This window comes from Crotalus tigris, unplaced genomic scaffold (assembly GCF_016545835.1).
Source record: "Crotalus tigris isolate CLP2741 ecotype Arizona unplaced genomic scaffold, ASM1654583v1 scf7180000018733.473104, whole genome shotgun sequence".
In the NCBI taxonomy this organism is placed as follows: domain Eukaryota; kingdom Metazoa; phylum Chordata; class Lepidosauria; order Squamata; family Viperidae; genus Crotalus; species Crotalus tigris.
In genome coordinates this window covers 318,730-339,637 of record NW_024097173.1, presented here as the reverse complement: position 1 = coordinate 339,637, position 20,908 = coordinate 318,730, and the positions used below count along the sequence as shown (strand labels likewise).

The 20,908-nt window shown below is 45.2% G+C and overlaps 1 protein-coding gene across 1 annotated transcript; it reads right to left on the bottom strand.

Annotated features, from left to right (window-relative positions):
- Positions 1-3,462: 3,462 nt before the first annotated feature.
- Positions 3,463-19,145, bottom strand: ACAA1 (acetyl-CoA acyltransferase 1). Its single transcript, XM_039355689.1, has 12 exons — positions 18,926-19,145; positions 18,239-18,332; positions 18,034-18,091; positions 16,735-16,814; positions 16,194-16,236; positions 12,892-12,990; positions 12,043-12,123; positions 9,533-9,723; positions 7,822-8,001; positions 7,405-7,460; positions 5,059-5,204; positions 3,463-4,429 (listed from the first exon to the last, which is right to left on the bottom strand). Exons 1-12 carry the CDS (start codon positions 19,088-19,090, stop codon positions 4,354-4,356), a joined length of 1,269 nt encoding a protein of 422 aa, XP_039211623.1. The 5' UTR covers positions 19,091-19,145; the 3' UTR covers positions 3,463-4,353.
- Positions 19,146-20,908: the final 1,763 nt, after the last annotated feature.

The window sequence follows — 20,908 nt, the reverse complement described above, 5'->3', positions numbered from 1 at the left end:
CAGGGGCCTTGCTTCTGCAGGTGTGTGGTCAAAACTGAACTGCATTTTCACCAGGCAATCTTTGCCACAAGGTGGCCCTAGTGATAACCCGGCTATCCTGGGAGGGCTAAGACAGGGCTAGGCCATCTTGGCTCTTTTATGACTCGTGGACTTCAACTCCCAGAATTCCTGAGCCAGCCATGCTGAGGGGAAAAGGAGAGGTTTCCAAGCTGAGCCATGCTGGCTCAGGAATTCTGGGAGTTGAAGTCCACCAGTCATAAAAGAGCCAAGGTGGCCTACCCCTGCTCTGGGACAGTGATGACGAACCTTTTAGAGACGGAGTGCCCAAAAATTGCCCCTCCGCAGGGCCACCCACCTCCACGGCCCGCCACAGATCACCCAGGCAGCCCAGTAGCACCATGGCAGCCACGCCCTCCACCTGCGCCCCACAGCATCATCTGCACGTGACGGGGCGGAAGGGTGGAGTCTTGTCCCTGCTGCCTGGCTGCCACGCCCTTGGCTGCACTGCTCCGTGCGGGCCGCGCTTGGGGGCAAATCTCTGGGGGGGGGGAATGCTGGTGAGGAGAGGACCGCGGGGGGAGGTAGGGCTGGGGCGACAGTGTGCATGCCCACAGAGAGGGCCATGAGTGCCGCCTCTGGCCCACGTCTGCCGTTACCACTGCAGCCGTTACCACTGGTCTAGGACAACTGGACACAGCCAACTCACTGCAGCCAATTCGCCACAGGAGAAAAGTTACATAATATCGAAGAAATGGTGAAACAGGATCATTAAAGAAAGGATCTAAAATAGGGGTGTCAAACTTGCCATGTGATGTGTCACAACGCATCGCAATTTTTTTTTCCCATTGCCGGCAATGGGGGGGGGTGAGCGTGGTTTCGGCATGATGCATTTTAAAGGAATAAAATTGTTGAATTGTCGTGCAGCGAGTTCTCCTGTGCAAATTGGCTGTGGCAAGTTGTCCCGTGGTGGTGATGGCAAACTGACAGCGGTGAGTTGGCTGTAAGTCGTAACAGTCATTAAATGGCTCAGTCATATGACCAACCCAATTTTATATATATATTTTTGTGCTGGATGTTAAGCGAAACCATTGCTTCCTACAGATAGTTTTGCTGAAAACCCCGAATGCAATTTAAAATGCAGTCATGTTGCTATGTGATCACTATGTCACCAGTCTTTAAGTCAAGGACTATCTGGTACTGAGTAAATCACAAATCCTGCTTTGGCCTAACAAATTTAGCAATCAACCAGGCTTATGGATGAATCTCATGAGCCGAGGTGGCACAGCAGTTAGAGTGCAGTACTGCAGGCCACTTTAGCTGACTGTGTTCAGCAGGTCAGCAGTTCAAATCTCACCGGCTCAAGGTTGACTCAGCCTTCCATCCATCCGAGGTAGGTCAAATGAGGACCCAGATTGTTGGGGGCAATGTAAATATATATATACATTGCTTACTGGTGTACACCGCTTAGAGAGTGCTTGCACTTAAAGCGGTACACATACATACATTGCTTACTGGTGTACACCGCTTAGAGCAGTGTTTCTCAACCTTTGTGTGACGGCGACCCCCGTCACACATGCGTGACACGATGCGCATGCGCGGCGGCGCCCCCATGCGCAGCGCGCATGCGTGGGCGCCGCCCCCTGAGGGGGAAAAATGGCAGATCACATTGTTTGGCGACCCCCGTAAAATGGTTGTTCGCGACCCATAGGTTGAGAACCGCTGGCTTAGAGAGTGCTTGCACTTAAACCGGTATAGAAGTCTCATAAATAAATAAATAAATAATAAAAAATACACCAAGCTAAAACTGATTAACAGCTTAGTTTATGTTCTGGAGTAAACTTCACTTTTTTAAAGAACCTTTTAAGTAGATACAGAACTACAGTTGCAAGGGATCTTGGAGATCTTCTAGACCAAGACCCTGCTCAGGCAGAAAACCCTATACCAGTGGTGGAGAACCTATGGCACGGGTGCCAAAGGCGGCACTCAGAGCCCTCTCTGTGGGCGCGTGCGCCGTCACCCCAGTCCTAGGCCTTCACCTGGGTTTTATAAAACCTTTTCGCTTTAGGCCTCTGCTGCCGTGTACAAAAAAAAAAAAAAAGGTTCAATCAATTTCAACTTCTCGCGGAAAAAAAAGATCTTGCAAAGTTGGAATTGACTGATTGAACTTTTTAGTCTCACCCAGTCTGCCGTTACCACTGCAGCCACGCCCACCCAATGGGCCACACCCACCCGGCACCCGACGATGCATAAGTGGGTTTTGGGTTGCAGTTTGGGCACCTGGTCTCTAAAAGGTTTGCCATCACTGTTCTAGTCCAACCCCTGCTCAAGCAGGAAACCCTATACCATTTCAAACAAATGTTGTCCAATCTCTTCTTAAAAACTTCCAATGTTGGAGCACCCACAACTTCTGGAGGCAGGTTGTTCCACTGGTTAATTGTTCTGTCAGGAAGTTTCTCCTTAGTTCTAGGTTCCTTCTCTCCTTGATGAGTTTCCATCTGTTGCTTCTTGTCCTTCCTTCAGGCGCTTTGGAGAAGAGGTTGACCCCCCCCCATTCTTTGGGGCAACCCCACAGATATTGGAAGACTGGTATCACCTCACCCCTAGTCCTTCTTTTCCTTAAACTAGACATACTCAATTCCAGTAAGTCATTGATGAAGATGTTGAAGAGCACTGGGCCTAGAACAGAGCCCTGGGGCACCCCACTACACACTTCCCTCCATATAGATGCAGTTCCATTGAGGACCACAAGCTGAGTACGGCCAGTCAGCCAGCTATGGATCCATCTGGTGGTGATGCTGTCTAACCCACATTTTTCTATCTTGTCAAGTAGTAGGTTGTCAAATGCCTTACTGAAGTCCAAGTAAATTATATCCACAGCATTCCTCTGGTCCACTAATTTTGTCACTTGGCCAAAAAATGCAGTAAGGTTTGTCTGGCATGATCCGTTTTTGACAAACATGTTCCTAAGTGCACATATCATTCAAAGCAGTAATGTAGTTTTTCACAGGAAAAGAATGTTAGATCATGAACTACACAAGATGTTCTTGCATGATTTGATTGCTTTCACACAAATGCAGCAAGAAAGAACCAGAATATAAAATACAGATAATCCTCGACTTTCAACAGTTCATTTAATGACTGTTCAAAGTTACACCAGCACTGAAAAAAAGTGACTCGTGATCATTTTTCACACTTACCACCGTCGCACCATCCCCAGGGTCACCTGAAACCCTTTTGTGACCTTATGACAAGATTCCAGGGAAGCCACTTAACCAGGTTACTAACCTTTAACAACTGCAGTGATTCACTTAACTGGCATGAAAGGCTGTAAAATGGGGCAAAACTCACCTAACAAATGTCTCAATTAGCTTTGGCCGTAAGTCGAGGATTACCTTTCAAATCTAACTTGATACATCGTTCTATGTTAGAAAAATTGGCTTTCTAGTAATTAAATAACTCAGACCCATTCAGAATCTTTATTAATGCAATTTAATCCATTAACAGAAATTTAATTAGTAGATTAAGACATCTTTTAAGAATTGGTTTAGCTCCTTAGAACACCAGCAAAGCAAGTATGAGCCATTTCTTGCTAGGACCAGCAGCTGAATCGTGTGATTCCTTAGTTCTGCTGCTTTTCCTTTTAAGGATGTAAAGGTCAGTTTTCTTCCTGTTCAATATTTTCTTTAAAGAAACATACCTGGTCCCAGTTCATTTTCAAAAATAATGTGGGATAAAGTAAAGGAGGAAAAAAAGAAAGTAATCAAAGTAATCAATAACTGCTTATGAATATCCAGAAAGCTTTGAAAATGGAGCCCGCCGGCAATAAATGCTGCGCTATTATTTTTATTGTTCCCAAATGTGCTGGCTCCCCATTTTCTAGCTGGTTCTAGTAATAATTATTCCCCCCCCCCCCAAAAAAAGCAGTACCTTAGCTACTTTAGGGAATTTACTCATTGGAGTAAGAATTCTGGAGGGGAAGTAGGGGAACTTGTTCCAATTGCACATTAATCCCAGCACTGCAGATAAAGCAATCTATTTCAGACCGCTGATCCATCAAGTTCCTCAGGTACCCCTACTTCCCTCCGCCTGCCCCCCAACCCACCACCATTTGGCAGGTAGATCCTTTACCCCCCCCCCCCAGCGATTAATTCATACAAAAGGACCTAGCAGCAGCCTAGGTCCTTGCTACACCCCATTCCCAAATTCATTCCCGCGGTGCTGGATTTCATAAAGCTCTGTCCTCCGAGGACGGTTCACATGTAACATTCATGAAGCCAGACAGCACATCAGGATGGATCACTGGTCATTTTCCAGGTCCTGAGGGCCGGCTGCACGGACAGGCTGAAGTTCTGCTCACTTCCCTGGATATTCAAATACCGCAGCTGCTCCCATCCCAGTCCCAATGCACATGGACACCACGCCATAGCCTCTGAAACAAGAATGCATGTCAGGGCTAAGCTCCCTAGGCAGAAGGTCTTGGGGATCAGAAGATGGGAACACACCGAGTGATTTGGGGGGAGGGGAAGACCTTATGACAGAATCACTGGCTAAAAAGAGAGACGGTTGTGAAGGTGCAAGCCTAGAAACTAGGAAATGGGCAGTTCTAGTCCCACCCCAGGCATGAAAGCCAACTGGGTGACTCTGGGCCAATCATCAGGAGTCAGTGAGTTCTAGTCCCACCTTAGGCAGGAAAGCTGGTTGGGTTGTGGTGGGCCAGTCACTGTCTCTCAGCCCAACCCACCTCACAAGGTTGATGTTGTGGAGAAAATAGGAGGAAAGGATATTGTGTGTTTTCGCCACCTCAAAAGTTATTTATAAATATAATAAAGGTGGGATATAAGTAAAATAAGCAGTATCTTGGTCTCGAGAGCAATAAAATTTAAAGCACAGATACCACAGGGCACCTCCTCACTTTCATTTGCGCACGTCAGAACCTGCAGATCAGGTTTTACACGCCAGACCTCCTGGGCAGGTTGAGGAATCCCTTGGTAGCGCCCTTTAAAAGCCACAAGCGTAAGCCATGGACTCGATTGCGTAGTGCATGCCTTTCACACCTACCTTTTCCCCCTGCGCTTAAGCTCGTTGAGCAAAGTGACAACTTGCCGAGCCCCGGTGCACCCCAGAGGGTGTCCCAAAGCAATGGCACCACCCAGAGGGTTCACCTTCTCCATGGGGATGCCAAGTTTCTCCACACAGTAGACAGCCTGGAGAAACAAGACAATCGAAAGCTTTTTGAGGAACCAATTTCACTAGAATTAGAATATAGAACAGAACAGAATAAGAAATAATAGGATAGGATAGGATAGGACAGAAGAAATGGAATATGGAATGGAATTAGAATAGAATAGGAATATATATGCATCAGTATACAAGTAATCCTCAAGTTACAATAGTTCATTTAGTGACCATTTGAAGTTACAACGGCACTGAAAAAAGTGAGTTATGACCATTTTTCATGCTTATGATCATTGCAGCATCCCCACGGTCATGGGATTAAAATCTGGATGCTTGGCAAGTGGCTCATATTTATGACAGTTGCGATGTCCCTGGAGTCACATGATCCCCTTTTGTGACCTTCTGACAAGCAAAGTCAATGGGGAAGCCAGATTCACTTAACAACCATGTTATTAACTTAACAAATGCAATGATTCACTTAACAACTGGGCAAAACTCATTGAACAACTTCTTCTTCTTCTTCTTCTTCTTCTTCTTCTTCTTCTTCTTCTTCTTCTTCTTCTTCTTCTTCTTCTTCTTCTTCTTCTTCTTCTTCTTCTTCTTCTTCTTCTTCTTCTTTTCTTCTTCTTCTTCTTCTTCTTCCTCCTCCTCCTCCTCTTCCTCTTCCTCCTCCTCCATATCCGTTATTGGACGTTGGCAATCCTGTTTTTATCAGCAGCCGCATGAAAAAGTGCTGCTGAGTTTTGTCCAAACCAGTCCCTTAGATTTTGAATTTGAGGCTCAATTGTGGTCATAAGTTGAGGACTACCTGTACATTTAACTGAGACCAACAGTACTGAAACTCCCATCTGTTGAAAATGTCTGAAATAAGCCTGGTTATATCTGGCATGCTGCAATGCCAAGCAAGGGAGAGATGAGAAAAAATGGACACCGTGGTATTAAAATGCAGAGGTGGGGGGGGGGGAGGAAGGAAGAATGGAACTCAAGAGCAGATGGAAGTATGTTTAGTTCACACATGGCACCAAGCACAGACAGCCCTTGACTTCCCAACCCGTAATGGAGTCCAGAATTCCCACTGTATGTCACGACGGCTCTTAAGGCGAAGTACCCATGTGACCAGCCTGGTTTTATGACAGTTGTTAAGGGAACGCTGCAATTGTTAAGCAAACACTGCACTTATTAAGTGAACCCATTGCTGCAACGGGTGTCTTTTTTTATTTTTTTTACAGAAACTGGAAGGAAACAATGGTTTCCTGCAAAAAAAAAAAAAAAGCTATTAATGCAGTCATGGTTGTGAGATGCGGCAAATGGCTCCTGGTTGCTGAACATCCAAAATCAGGTCACATGACCACGGGGGAGAGGGATAGCATACAGCTGTTGGAACTTCAAAACTGGCTCCTAAGTACCTATGCGTGTGTATGTGTGTATCTGATAACTTTGAACAGTTGCTAAGCAATCCGGTCATTAATAATAATAATGATGATGGTGGTGGTGGTGGTAATGGTGATGATAAAGTTGGAAGGGACCTTGGAGGTCATCTAGTCCAACCCCCTGCTCAGGCAGGAAACCCTATACCAAATCAAACATTACGTGTAACAGAATTATGTTAGGTAGAAGTAGGGTCATACACAGGTAGTCCTTGACTTACAACCACAATTGAGCCCAAAATTTATGCTGCTAAGTGAGACATTTGTTAAGCAAGTTTTACCTCAATTTATGACCTTTCTTGCCACATGTGTTAAGTGAATCAGTTGTTAAGTTAGTAACCCAACTGTTAAGTGAATCTGGTTTCTCCCATTGACTTTGCCTGTCACACGTGACCCCAGGGACTCTGCGGCCGTCATAACTGTGAGCCAGTTGTCAAGCGTCCGAAAGTAAACTATGTGACCATGGCAATGCTGCAACCGTCGTTAAATGTGAAGAACGGTCTTAAAGTCACTTTTTTCAGTGCCTGTTGTAAATCTGGTACTGGGTTTGGAGACGTCAGAGGTCACCCTCACCAAACGTGGGCAAGGCCAGGCCAAAGTGGCCTGGATGAAATGTGGCATTTACGGAGCTAGTCAAACAATCTCAAGGGCCTCCTTGCCAAATGGCTGCCTGCCTGTCCCGGCTGAACCGGAGGGCAAAGGGCTCCAAGGGCCGCTGAAATCTCCCGCTAACCTTCCTCACAGTGGGGAACGTATTTCCCTCATGGCCCCTTCACTCTAACCCCCTCTTCAGAACGCTTACCTGACTCGCAAAGGCCTCGTTGATTTCAAACACATCAATGTCATCTACTGTCAAACCTGCAGATTAGAGAGGGACACAAATTTAACAGCGTAAAAAGACAATATTTTTCAGGGAGATCAGTGACCTTCTTTCACCCCACTTGCCCCAAAGACACCCCCTAAAATCATTCTAAGAAGACCTCCCCCATCCCCTGGAAGCCTACGCGGATTGAGGAAAACATATCCCCTGCCCAGTCATTCCATCCAAGGCAGTGTTTCTCAACCTTGACAATTTTAAGGCATGTGGACTTCAACTCCCAGAATTCCACAGCCAGCCTTAAAATTGTCAAGGTTGAGAAACACGGATCCAAGGGAAGGCTGCTTGATTAGCCGCGTGGACTTCTGCCTGTCCCTCCCCAGCCAGGATTATGTTCCTCACCAGCTTTCTTCAGTGCCACTGGGATGGCATAGGCTGGCCCTATGCCCATAATGTCTGGTGGGACTCCAACCACAGCGTATGATTTCAGCACCCCAAGGACAGGAAGCCCCAGCTGCGCAGCTGCGGAACGTCTGGCCAGGATCAGCGCAGCGGCCCCATCGCTAACTTGGCTGGAGTTACCTGAGGGGAATTATTTCATAAAGACCGAATTATGAGATGCAGGCAAACTTGATAGGACAGCTCAACTGAGTTAATTACATCATCATCATTATCATCCAGGACCAATGGATAGAAAAGATTTCTACAATGAAAATCACTCTCACATGTAAAAAGGATTGCCCAAAAAATATATATATTTTTAAAGCTAATGCAATCTAAAAACACTTTACATAAACTCTGCAAATTGTGTAATCTGGAAGGCTTTGGTGGACTAGTGTAATAAAACTAACCTGGTTTTGAAGGTTAATAAAACAAAGGAGATCACTTTTGATTTTAGACAGAGCCGGCCTAGTCAGACTCCACTCAGTATCAAGGCTGCAGCCGTGGAGATGGCCAGCAGTAGTAAATACCTGGGGGTGCAGATAACTAACAATCTGAATTGGTCTCTCCACACCTCATCTTTAGTGAAGCCTGCCAACCAGCCTCTGCATTTCCTGCGTCAGATGAGCACATCCGTCTCTCTCTTTCTGTCCTCGCCACTTTTTAACAGAGGCGCGATTGAGAGAGTCTTAACAAACTACACCACTGTCTGGTTTGGCGGCAGCAGAGCCTCAGATAGAAAGAAGGTCCATACAGAGAGTGGTGAGGACAGCTGAGAAGATCATAGGAAGCTCACTTTCCTGTTATTCAGGATACGGCTTACAAGCGCTCATATCTGCTTAGAGCTCGGAGCATTGTTAGAGACCCCTTATGCCCACTTCTCCTGGTTGCTGTTTCTGTTGTTCCCCTCTGGGAGGAGGTCTCGAAGTATCTATAGCAGGACTAATAGAGTCTGTTAACAGCTTTGCTCCTTAGGCCATCTGTCTTGTAAATTCAAAGGATTCTTTTTTCGCCATGTATACTTTGAACTAGACTGTGATGTTTCTTTATGTCCTATGTGTGTATGTGGGTATATACACAATGGTATTTTTTGAGAGCTGAATGCAACGAAATTTCATTTTAATGTATGCTGATTGGTGTACATTTAAAGCAACAATTTATTCTGTTCCTATTCCTATTCCATTCTTCTATCTATTCTCACAACCATCTCATTCTGTGAGATAATCTGGGCTAAGAGATGCCAAAATATAGCCTGAAGTCACTATGTGAGCTCTGTTGCTAAACAGGAACATGAACCCAGTTCTTCTAATCTCCATTACTTATTCCTATTAGCAAAAGCTGATACATACTTTTCTGACTTTTTTTAAATTTATTTTTATCTTTAAGAGGGACTGGTCCAAAGTCATCCCGCCAGCTTTCCTGCCTAAGGCAGGACTGGAATTCACTGTCTCCCAGTCACTGGGCCAAAGTCACCCAGCTGGCTTTTATGCCTAAGGTGGCATTAGCACTCACCATCTCCTAATGACTGGGCTAAAGTCACCCGGCTGGCTTTCACGCCTAAGGTGGCACTAGAACTCACCATCTCCTGGTTTCTAACCTGGTGTCTTAATCGAACTGACTCTATGGCACCAAGTCAATCCCCTCCACTTCACCTCTTGCTTCGGAGCCTTACCAGCTGTGGTGGTGCCATTCTCCTGGAAGGCCGGCTTCAACCTGGCCAACCCCTCCAGGGAGGTGCTGGCCCTGATTCCTTCATCCTGCAGCACAGTGATCGTTTTCTCAGTGCCCTGGTCATCTGTGATGGTAGTCGTCACAGGGACAATCTCATTTTTAAACCACCCCAACTTCTGAGCTCGAGCTGCTCTGGAAACACACCACACCCAAATAATTACCTTTATAGTAAGTATATGTTTGAAAACTCAAAGGAAAAAAAAAAACCTAAGTTATTATTCCTGGAAATAATCGAAACTGTTCTGAAAAATGGCTCTTAAGCAGCACCTTGATCATTTATCGCCGGGTTTCTCAACCTTGGCAACTTTAAGACTTGTGGACTTCAACTCCCAGAATTCCTCAGCCAGCAAAGCCTTAAAGTTGCCAAGGTTGAGAACCCGATTTATCTTGAACAATACAAGTAGTCCTCAACTTATGACAGTGTCCTTAACAAACATTCAAAGTTACGACGGACCTCCCCAGGGCTACTTATGATTCAGTTTCAAAGTTCTGGTGCCCTCCAGTCACATGACTTGCACAACGGGTGCTTGGCAACTCATGGCTGATTGAGGAATTCTGGGAGTTGAAGTCCACAGGTCTTAAAAGTTGCTACGTTTGTAGACTTCTGAGCACCCCCCAATCCCTTCCCTGTACCCTTAAAGACACAGGAATCAAGTGCAAAGCAAGAAAATAAAGAAACACAAACTCATTTTTTTTTTCTCTTTAAGTTGCCTCAGATATGTCACAATGTTGCAATCCTAGACTGAAAGGCTCCGGCAATTGCAAAAAGCTTTAGCTTTCAATAGAGCCAGTTTACTTTCAAAGAAAACTTTCTAAAAGCCACAGTCAGACTCAATTACAGGGGGTAAAACTAATTACATTTGTTTAAAAGGATTAAACATGTTTAAAATATGTTTTTTCCCCTTTCTTGCCCAAACTATGATCTTTTATAGCTTCTCCTCTCCCCCCCCTTTTCCTTCAGTTCATCTCCAGCTCTGAACTGGCAGCGCCAATCAGTTGGAGCCCTGCCAGCTGCTGCCAGCCCAGACAGTCCTGCAGCTGCAGCTGCCTCTTCCTCAGGCTCGGCTTGCTTTGGCTCACTCCCCTCCCCTGCTATACTTGGCTAGCAGTTGTGTACCACCTGCCATGTGGCAAAGTACCACAAGTGGTACGCGTACCACCAGTTGAAAAACCCCGCTGTAATGGACATGCTCCATTACTGTCGTAAGTCGAGGATTACTTGTATCTTATAATACCAATGAAGAGGGTTCTTACAGCTATAATGGTTTGTGTGAAAGCAACAAATTCCCTATTTATGTAATTACAAATGAGACCATATTCTCAAGTTAGTAGTAATACAATGCTAAATTTTTAAAAAACCACATTAGTTTGTGTTTGATAAAGCTCGACGGGGGCTTAAAAGCTTAAAAACAGATGAGTAATCTAGGACAGGGGTCTTCAAACTTGGCAACTTTAAGTCTTGTGGACTTCAACTCCCAAAATTCCTCAGCTAGCATGGCAGGCTAAGGAATACTGGGAGTTGAAATCCACAAGTCTTAAAGCTGCCAAGTTTGGAAACCCTTGATCTAGGAGAACAAAAACCTCCCTTTTCGTAAACTTGCTGGCCTGCGGTCCACTGATTGCAATTTTCCTGGACCTTGACTCTTTTGTAAGATGATGCATCATTGGTATTTAACACCAGATAAGCCAGTGGTGGCGAACCTATGGAATGTGTACCAGAGGCGGCACTCAAAACCCTCTCTGTGAGCATGCGTGCCATGCTCCAGAGATGGCAACTGTCCCTCTTCAACCAGCCGCCCGCTAATTTGCCGAGGTCCCACATGGCCGAATGCATCCCAGCACCCATGCGCTCACTGGCCTCTGTGTGCAGGGGCTGATGGTATCACGCAGCAGCCGCCCTGGCCCCCGACTCGCCTTGCCCTGTGACAATGGCACCCCTGACCTGCCTCCCCTTGCCTCACGAGCCTCCTGCCCACTGCCCCACCTGCAGAGACCCCCTGGATCTCTCCCAACCCTGCCCGGCCCCCACAGGCATCCCTCCCCACAAGCAACATTGAGCTGGCCATGCCCATCCTGGCCAAGCCCACCCAGTCTGCCATGATCATAGGCACACCCACCCAGTGGGCCACGTCCACCTGGCACCCGGCGATAAATAAGTGGGTTTTGGGTTGCAGTTTGGGCACTCGGTCTCTAAAAGGTTCGCCATCACTGAGATAAGCTATCTAGAATGTACAAAGGTATTTCAAATGAATGTAAGGGAAAGACCTTTTACCCTTTATGATGGACATGTGATAAAGCAAAGAAATATGGCAGAAGGATTCATATTTTAACACAGAAAATCCTTAAAGTAAAGATAAAGATGAAACTTGAAATATGAGAACCACAAGCAACATAAATGTGGGGGAAACTGCACACAAAAAAAAGAGCAAAAAGCCAGCCCCTCTCGCTTACTTTTGTTGAGAAGCCAAGGCAAAAGCATCTTGTTTTCCTCGGGAGATACCAAATCTTTCTGCCACGTTCTCAGAAGTTATTCTGGAAAACAATATTAAAAGCATGCGGATCATTTCATTGGTTTTAAATCATCTTATCTCTCTTTTTAAGAAGAGACTGGACAGCCATTTGTCCGAAACGGTGTAGGGTTTCCTGCCTGAGCAGGGGGTTGGACTAGATGACCTCCAAGGTCCCTTCCAACTTTACTACTACTATTACTATTAAGAGAGAGAGGGAAAAAGAGCAGTGGAACGGTGTGCCTCCTGAATGTTCTATAACTCACACTGGCCATAATTTAATTTAATGACTGCAATCGTCACATCTTCCAAAAAGTAACTTTTCAGTAGCTAAGTAAAATGGTGAAAGTGGAGGCCTGGAGTAAAGAGACACTAACTCCTGTTCTAATTATCAAAGCATCTTATCCTTTCCCCCCCCCCTCCAAAAAATGCAAAATTGCGTGCCTTTGTTTCACTTCACAATGACTGAAACTTTTGCTTTTATAACGCAGGATGTTTTTATAACCACACTGGGTATGCCACAGGATGATATTCCAACACTAATGAACCGAGAGGTATTACATCCACCCAGCCACTACTCACTTCCCCAGAATCTTATCAAGGAGTAACTGGTTATCATGCGCTTCATCTGGCAGTGGCTAGATCTGGTGGTGTTGCTGAATCAACAACATTTGATTGCACTTGTGTAGCACAAAAACAGGCGGCATCGTGTCCCGGGACAACGTGGGGGCCCAGAGAGAACCTGGTTTTTACTGTCAGGAACAAAGGAACTAAAAGGGCAGCAGCCTCTTACCCCATTGGTATTAGACAGTCCCTAGCTTTGCTGAAGTCCATGATGCGAGACGTGAGATCTCCAGGATTGGTAGCGCTGCGGAGGGACATGCTTTCCACTCTGGAGGAACAAGAAACGGGGGCTGTGAATATCTCCCATTTCAAAGTAGCCCTCAAATTACAACCATTCGTTTAATGACCGTTCGAAGCTACAGTAGCAGTGAAAAAAGTAGCTTATGGCTGTTTTTAACATTTACGACCGTTGCAGCCTCCACACATCACGTGATCGAAGTTCGGATGCTTGGCAACTGCCTCATAGTTATGACGGTCATAGTGTCCTGGGGGGGGGGTCATGTGATCCTCTTTTGCAACCTTCTCACAAGGGAAGCCAGATTCACTTAACAACTGTGTTCCTATCTTGACAACTGCAGCGATTCACTTAAAAGCAAGAAAGATCATAAAATTGGGCAAAGCTCACTTAACAGCCATCTCGCTTAGCAACAGAAATTTTGGGTTTTATTGTGGTCGAGGACTTTTGTATACAAGTCGTGCATGGGTCCCTCAAAAGCCAAAAGGATAAGCAAGCATTTTGATAGAACTAAATATATGAAGTTAAGTTACTCTACAACAGAAATGCAAATCAGCGTGAACCACGGATGGCTGGAAAATATTTAATTAAACCTTCAAGTTTGTACCCAGAGGAAAGTCCATTTGGACTTGTTTCCTGGCAAACACACTATTTGCCAGCACTATTTCAAGAAACCTGCAGATTCCACCATTGGCTTTCTACTCAATCAGACCAGATATTTTCAAGCAGTTATAGGAGTACAGCATTCAAAGTCAATAATAATAGGGCAGCGATGTTTTGGAATGAAAAAAGTTCTGTTCTGTAGCACTTAGGGTAAGAGATCTATTTGTGAGAGTTCTTGAAATGCCCCCCCTTATCCCAAATTAACAACTGCAAATGTTCCTGTTACTCAGTTTTCACAGAACCACTGATTCAAGGTCTCAGCCATTAGAGATGAATGGAGACCCTATGACTTAACGGCCAAAATGTTCTTCTCAAAATGTTCCTTACTAAAGTTCATGCAAACTGATTGAAAATGGCTCCGGTGACATACAAGAGAACAAAACAATTGGGGATTTGTTATCTTCAAAGTCTGTGTATTCTGAGTAACGTTAAGTTTTAAATATTTAGGCATCAAAAGAAGCAGAATGTCACCAGCTGAGCTCCACTAGAGGAATTGACTGTTTTTTGAGGTTGGACCATTTTTGATACGTGTGGAACAAACTATCCTGAAAAGAGAACATTTCAGCCACAAGTTGGTATATAGATTATAATCTATGATGAAGTCTTTGTAGCAGCAGTTATGAAGAGCTAGCACAAATTTGTGGGCAAGAGAAAATTAAATCTTTGTGCTTTTTTGGAGTCAATGTTTCTCCACATCAGATATCATACAGTTTCAGGAATGTGGCAATGCAAACTTAGCATTGTGCAAGATCAGGAAGCTCAGTTCAGCCTTCAGAGTATTAACTTTGATCTTAGATTATTCCAGGAGTTAATTTACCAACCAAGCTTTGCAGTGCCAAGAGGCAATTGCACAATTAAAACCAGGCTTACGAAAAGTATAAAGCAACATGTGTAAGCATATTCCGGTATTTCTTTAGCTACAGCCTGGATGTGTTCTGAAACAGCATGCAAATATTAAAGGAGGCTGATAGCTTATCTTCACAAGTCCGGTGAGGCAATTGTTTCGTTTGGTGAGATTAGGAGGCAACACCAAACAACACCGCCATTGGATTAACCTAACCTAGTTTTCAAGTGGATTACTTAAACTGCTTGCTTTTACACTTATGCAAAATGGTGCACTTCAAGAGATCATTGCAAAACGAATGAACAGCATTTATAATATTTTTTTGCAAATACTTGGGATTCTGTCTTACTAATACTGGGACACCTGTTCCTTTTAAGTTCAGTTTTACAGATGTGGCACTGGGTCTGGTTGCTAACTTGCCAAGGCAGTGGCTGAAGATTTTGAATCAAATCAAATACCAAGCTTCACGCTGCACTCTTATGTTCAGCAACAGGCCCTGTGGGACAACCCTTAAACTTGACATCTACAGCAGGGGTCTGCAACCTTGACAACTTTAAGACTGGTGGATTTCAGCTCCCAGAATTCCTCAGCCAACTATGCTGGCTGATGAATTCTGGGAGCTGAAGTTCACCAGTCTTAAAGTTGTCAAGGTTGCAGACCCCTGACTTACAGGAATTTACTTGCACGACAGAAGCAGGAAGGACTTCAAGAAGATGCACTTGAATAATTTCTGATTTAAGGGCCAAATATTCCCAGTGGGGGCTCAACATCAAGGTATGATGCTAGTTTGTTAGAAGCTGTTTTCTCTGGCCCTACCCTCTTGCCAAGAAAGGCAAAGAGCTAGTCCGCAACAGAGGATAAAATCTTTTTTGTCTGAGTAGTTCTTTATCCAGCTTCAATGGAGAGAAAACTGGTCATTCGCTCAGCTGCACAGATGAGGAAGGTCTATGGTGATCCTCCATCATGGTTGTCCCGAAGATGCTTTTTCAAAAGCCAACTTGGACTTTCTTTGTTTTATTTCTTGAAGACATTTCAGTTCTCGGCCAAGAAAACTTCTTGGATTCAGTACCGAAGTTCCTTGGAGGAAAAACGAAACGTCTTCAAGGAAAAACAAAGGAAGTCCAATTACCTCTTGAAAAAACATCTTTGGCACAGCTGAGGGGTTTAAGCTGGCATGTGTTTGAAACATGCATGTGAAAACAGAAAGGGGACTTCATCAGTAACCTGATGCCAAAGTATCAATTGCCATTAATCTATTAACAGCTGTGTGCCAGGAAAAGCAGGGGACTTTATTTTAAAAATGGTCTTGATAAACACAAAGAATTTCTATTTTGCAGTGCCTTTCTTCATTTTAGTTAAGCACGCAACACAAAATGGATACCTTTAAGGTGATTCAAATCTTAGCTTCACCACTCCGTTGCTTTTAAAAAATCCGTAAGGCTGTTAAACAAAACAAATGGGATGAACAACCCAGAGGTTACTATAAAACAAATTAAATTAAAATTATTTCCAAGACTCATTAGGAAAGAGTATTTCCTTTATGCTGGTATTGTGCAGCAAAATACAATATTGCTCTCCTGCAAAACGCTAGTCTCCAGAAATCCTCTTCTAAACTAACTGCCTCAAATTACAGAGTTTCACAACCTGCTTAAAAATACCACACAAGGTAATCAACAGAAAAAAGGGCTATTAGTAAGCAGTGAACAATTACGAAAAAAAACAAGCTTACCCACAAGCCAAACCAATATCATAGGAGCCATTTCTAATACCACCTGTAAATAAAGTATACAAATTTTAAATCAGCCAGTGAACTCCACATCTATCCTTCTTGTAAGTGCTGCTGGGGTAAGGGGGATCAGCGTATTCCCTCATTTAGATGGGGTTTTTTTTTCAGAAGGGAATATTAAAAAAGAATATATTAACCTTCTCCTAGAACAGGGGTGTCAAACTCGGCGCGTCATGTGATGTGTCATGACGTATCGCGACATTTTTTCCACTGCTGGAGCTGAGGTGGGTGTGGTTTCAGCATGACGCATCCAGCCCATGGGTAGGCAGTTTGACACCACTGTCCTAGAAAAAAATTATATTCCAAGAACTTGAACTTATTGTCCCAGGATTGTAACTTCCTCTATAGAAAGTATTAACAGGCAATCTACAATGTTACATTTTAGGAATTTAAATCTCTACATGTCATAATATCAGGAGTTTGGAAAGCCCACATTTATTCCACGCATAGAATCTGACCCTTATACAGGACCCAGCCTTCTTACCAGCAATATTAATCAGAGCTTGCAATCCAGATGAACACTGCCTGTTAACACTTGATAGTGGGACAGTCTCTGGGATACCACTGAAACAAAGAACAAAATACTTTATTGGTATAAGAGGGGGATTGGAAAAGACCCTTAGACCTTAGTAGACTAATTTCAAGGGGTTTTTTTATGCCTTGATAATCTTGGTTTGCGATTTTAGGAAGATCCATTGAAAACATTTTAACTAGGACCTGATCTTACAGCACTTTGCAATTGTCAGACAAGCTTAAGCAATCAGTACTCTGTAACTGATTGAAAACTCTGAGAGAAACCTGTAAGATGCAAGGGATTAAACAGCAAACATGGAAACTCTTTCCAAAACTATGCGGTAAATATCAAGACGGAAAATCCTAAATCCAGCCCAGACTGGATCTGAAAGTGGAGTCCATCATGGCAAGCTGGCCTGCACAGCTACCCTTTGGATCCCCATGGTAGGTCCTGGCTTAGCACAAAGTCCAATGTTTTTCTCAAACAAGTGATAAGCACCCCAGAAGCTCCACGGTCATAAAAGAAATGGATGCAGAAAAAGATTCCCAAGGTCTCAAAAACTGTCCAGAGCGGTTCAGACCTGGGCACATACATTTAATACATGGTTACTATTAAACATATCATTTTCCTATATGACAGTGGTGCCAGCAGCAAACCACAATGATACTGTATAAACAGTGCAGGGATAAAAGAGGAATATAACTATAAGCAACAAATAAAAAACCAAATAGAAAGGCAGTTTGGTGTAGTGGTTAAGGTGCTAGCTGAAAAACCAGGAGACTGAATTTGAGTCCCACTTTAGGCATAAAAGTCAGCTGGATGACTTTGGTCCAATCAGTCTCGCTCAGGTCAACCTACCTCACAGGGCTATTGTTATGGGGAAATAGGAGGAGGAAGGAGTATTAGGTCTGTTTGCCACCTTGAATTTCTTTTCAATAAAGGTAGGATAAAAATCAGTCAATAAATGAATAACTGCTCCTCCTTCTACAGAATCTCAGCTGCATCAGCTACAGTAGGGGTGTCCAATCTTGGCAACTTTAAGACTTGTGGACTTCACCACCCAGAATTGCCACAGTTGGATACCTTGAGTGATACAATGAAAACAGCAAATGAAAAATAGGAGTATAAGTGCCCAATATCAAATTGGACTAGTCAAATGGCCTTTCTTTGTGCCTGCCAGTATTAACCAAATCAGATCCCTCTTTCGTCCCCACCCTGGTGTTTTGTACCCATGATCTCCCTTCTAGATGATTCAGTGGCAAAGTTCACCTTAGAAACTGCCCAATTCTCGCCATTACAGCTCCAGCGCCAGGTTGAAGTACATTCCCTAAGTAGAACGAGAGGAATTTGCTTAGGTTATCCAGGTTTGATTGCCCTTCCAGATAAGCTGCTGCAGCAGCAAGTGCTTAAAAAGAGAGGCAAGGGGATGATCGCGGCCCCTCCCCCTGGCCTAGTAGCTTGGCAGAAGGCTCACCCACGCAGATATCGCCCAACTGCTCAGGGCTTAGCTTTACATCGTTCAGAACAGCAGTCATGACTGCAGCCAGAAGTTCATCTGGTGTAGTTTCCTGGAAAGGAAGGAGGGAGGGAGGGAGGAAGGGAAAGAAAAAGAAAGAGAGAGAGAGATGAAGAAAGAAAGGAAAGATGGAGAAAGAAAGTGGGAGGAAGGGAAGGAGAAAGACAGAAAGAGAGAGAGAGGAAGGAAGGAAGGAAGGAAGGAAGGAAGGAAGGAAGGAAGGAAGGAAGGAAGATAGATAGATTACTTGGGCACCCTCACTCTGTTTTTAGAGGTGCTGGTGGGGGATGATGGGAACTGCAGTCCATAAGGGGCTGGACCCTCCCGGGCAGTCTCCTCCTCCTCTTCACTTACCCCCCTCCCCATAACATCCGAACTCATTCTAAGTGGGGTCAGGCCCATAATCCCCTGGACTACAACTCCCATGTCAAGATCGGGCTAAAAGAACGGACGCCTCCCCTCCCCCCAAATGCATCCGCGCGCCCGTCCAAGGGTGCTGGGCTACCCACTCCCAGGGAGGGGCTGGGGGTGATGGGATTTGTAATCCGACGCCTCTGAAGGAGCCCAGTTTGCGGGGAGAGGTTGTTGGGAGAGGGGGGGGGCTTGTGGTTCTGTTCTCAGAGAAACGAGATTTCGTCCCCCTACCTTGAAGCCGCCCCTCTTGCTCTTGGCGATGGGGGTCCGCCGTCCGTGTACCACCACCACATCGTCGGGCCCGGACAGCGAGGCCCGGCAAGGGGAAGGTGCCCAGACCCGCCGCTGCTGCTGGGAGCTGCTCAGATGCCCCAACACCACCTTCATCCGCTCCATCTTCTCAGTCTTCAGCAACGCTCGCCCGCGACCGGAGCACGCATGCGCAGGCGCGCGGCATGCCGGGAAGCCCCCCCCGCGCGGCGCCTCCGCCCCCTCTGAGGCGGAAAGGCTGCTCCGTAGACTTTGAAAAAATGAAGAGTCGCTCCCCTTCGTTCTCAAGGCTGGTTTAGAACAAAGGTTTTTTATTCTGTAAAGCAGCCGAAGTCTCTCACGGTTAGAATCCTTCTCGTCACCTACCCCCGTATGGACCTCTCCAGGGCTTATTTCAAAGTCCCAGCTTTAATGGAATTCCTTCTTCGCCCGAAGGAAAGCCAAGCTACAGAACGCTCCTCTTCACGTTCCTATCTCTACAGACCCACGGCCGCCGATGGGGAGTTGACGCTCGCAGTGGAAGGGCGGGGCCCACTAGGCATCCTGGGACATGTAGTTTTTTATAGCTACCACATCACGCCCAGGTATGTCCCGCGCAGGCGATGCCAGAAGTGGCATCGTAATGGCGTTGGATTTATTCATTGGTCTTCAAGCTTGGCCCTTTTATGACTTGTGGACTTCAGTCCCAGAATTGCTCAGCCAGTGTGCCTGGTTGAGGAATTCTAGGAGTTGAAGTCCACAAGTCGTAGAAGGGACAACAACAACAACAACAACAATAAAGTTGGAATGGACCTTTGAGGTCATCGAGTCCAACCCCCTGCTCAGGCAGGAAACCTTATACCATTTCAGACAAATGACTGTCCAGTCTATTCTTAAAAACTTCCAGTGTTGGAGCATTCACTTCTTCTGGAGACAGGTTATTCCACTGGTTAATTGTTCTAACTGTCAGGAAGTTTCTCCTTAGTTCTAGGTTGCTTCTCTCCTTGATTAGTTTCCATCCGTTGCTTCTTGTCCTGCCTTCAGGGGCTTTGGAGAATAGCTTGACTCCCTCTTCTTTGTGGCAGCCCCTAAGATATTGGAACACTGCTCTCATGTTCCCCCTCGTCCTTCTCTTCGTTAAACTAGACATACCCAATTCTAGCAACCGTTCCTTATATGTTTTAGCCTCCAGTCCCCTGATCATCTTTGTTGCTCTTCTCTGTACTCTTTCTAGAATCTCAACATCTTTTTTACATCATGGTGACCAAAACTGGATGCAGTATTCCAAGTGTGGCCTTACCAAGGCATTGTAAATTGGTATTAATACTTCACGTGATCTTGATTCTATCCCTCTGTTAATGCAGCCTAGCACTGTGTTGGCCTTTTTGGCAGCTGCAGCACACTGCTGGCTCACATTTAAGTGATTGTCCACTAGGACTCCGAGGTCCCTCTCACAGTTACTACTATTGAGCAAGGTACCCCCTATACTATACCTGCACATTTGGTTTTTCTTGCCTAAATGTAGAACCTTACTTTTTTCACCATTGAATTTCATTTTGTTAGATAGCGCCCAGTGTTCAAGTCTGTCCAGATCCTCCTGTATCCTAAGCCTGTCTTCTGGAGTGTTGGCTATTCCTGCCAGCTTGGTGTCGTTTGCAAATTTGATGAGTTCCCCATCTATCCCCTCGTCCAAATTGTTGATGAAGATGTTGAAGAGCACTGGGCCTAGAACAGAGCCCTGGGGTACCCCACTACACACTTCTCTCCATGTAGATGCAGTTCCATTGAGGACCACATGCTGAGTACGGCCGGTCACCCAGCTATGGATCTATGTGGTGGTGATAGCAATTCAGCAGGCCCATAAATGTTGCAAACGGTCCCGGGCAACCAAAAAGCTGCCTGGGACCAGACTGGCTGGCGCCGGACTTGTGCGCATGCACAAGGCACGAAAAAAGGTTCTTCCCT

Bases quoted from the DNA above. Each gene is read 5' to 3' on its own strand.
- ACAA1 (XM_039355689.1), bottom strand. From the start codon at position 19,090: ATGGAGCGGATGAAGGTGGTGTTGGGGCATCTGAGCAGCTCCCAGCAG. The intron at 18,333-18,925 runs GTAGGGGGACGA...CTTCCTTTCCAG, and splicing joins GCAAGAGGGGCGGCTTCAAG to GAAACTACACCAGATGAACT. The intron at 8,002-9,532 runs GTAAGGCTCCGA...AATTCCCCTCAG, and splicing joins GAATGGCACCACCACAGCTG to GTAACTCCAGCCAAGTTAGC.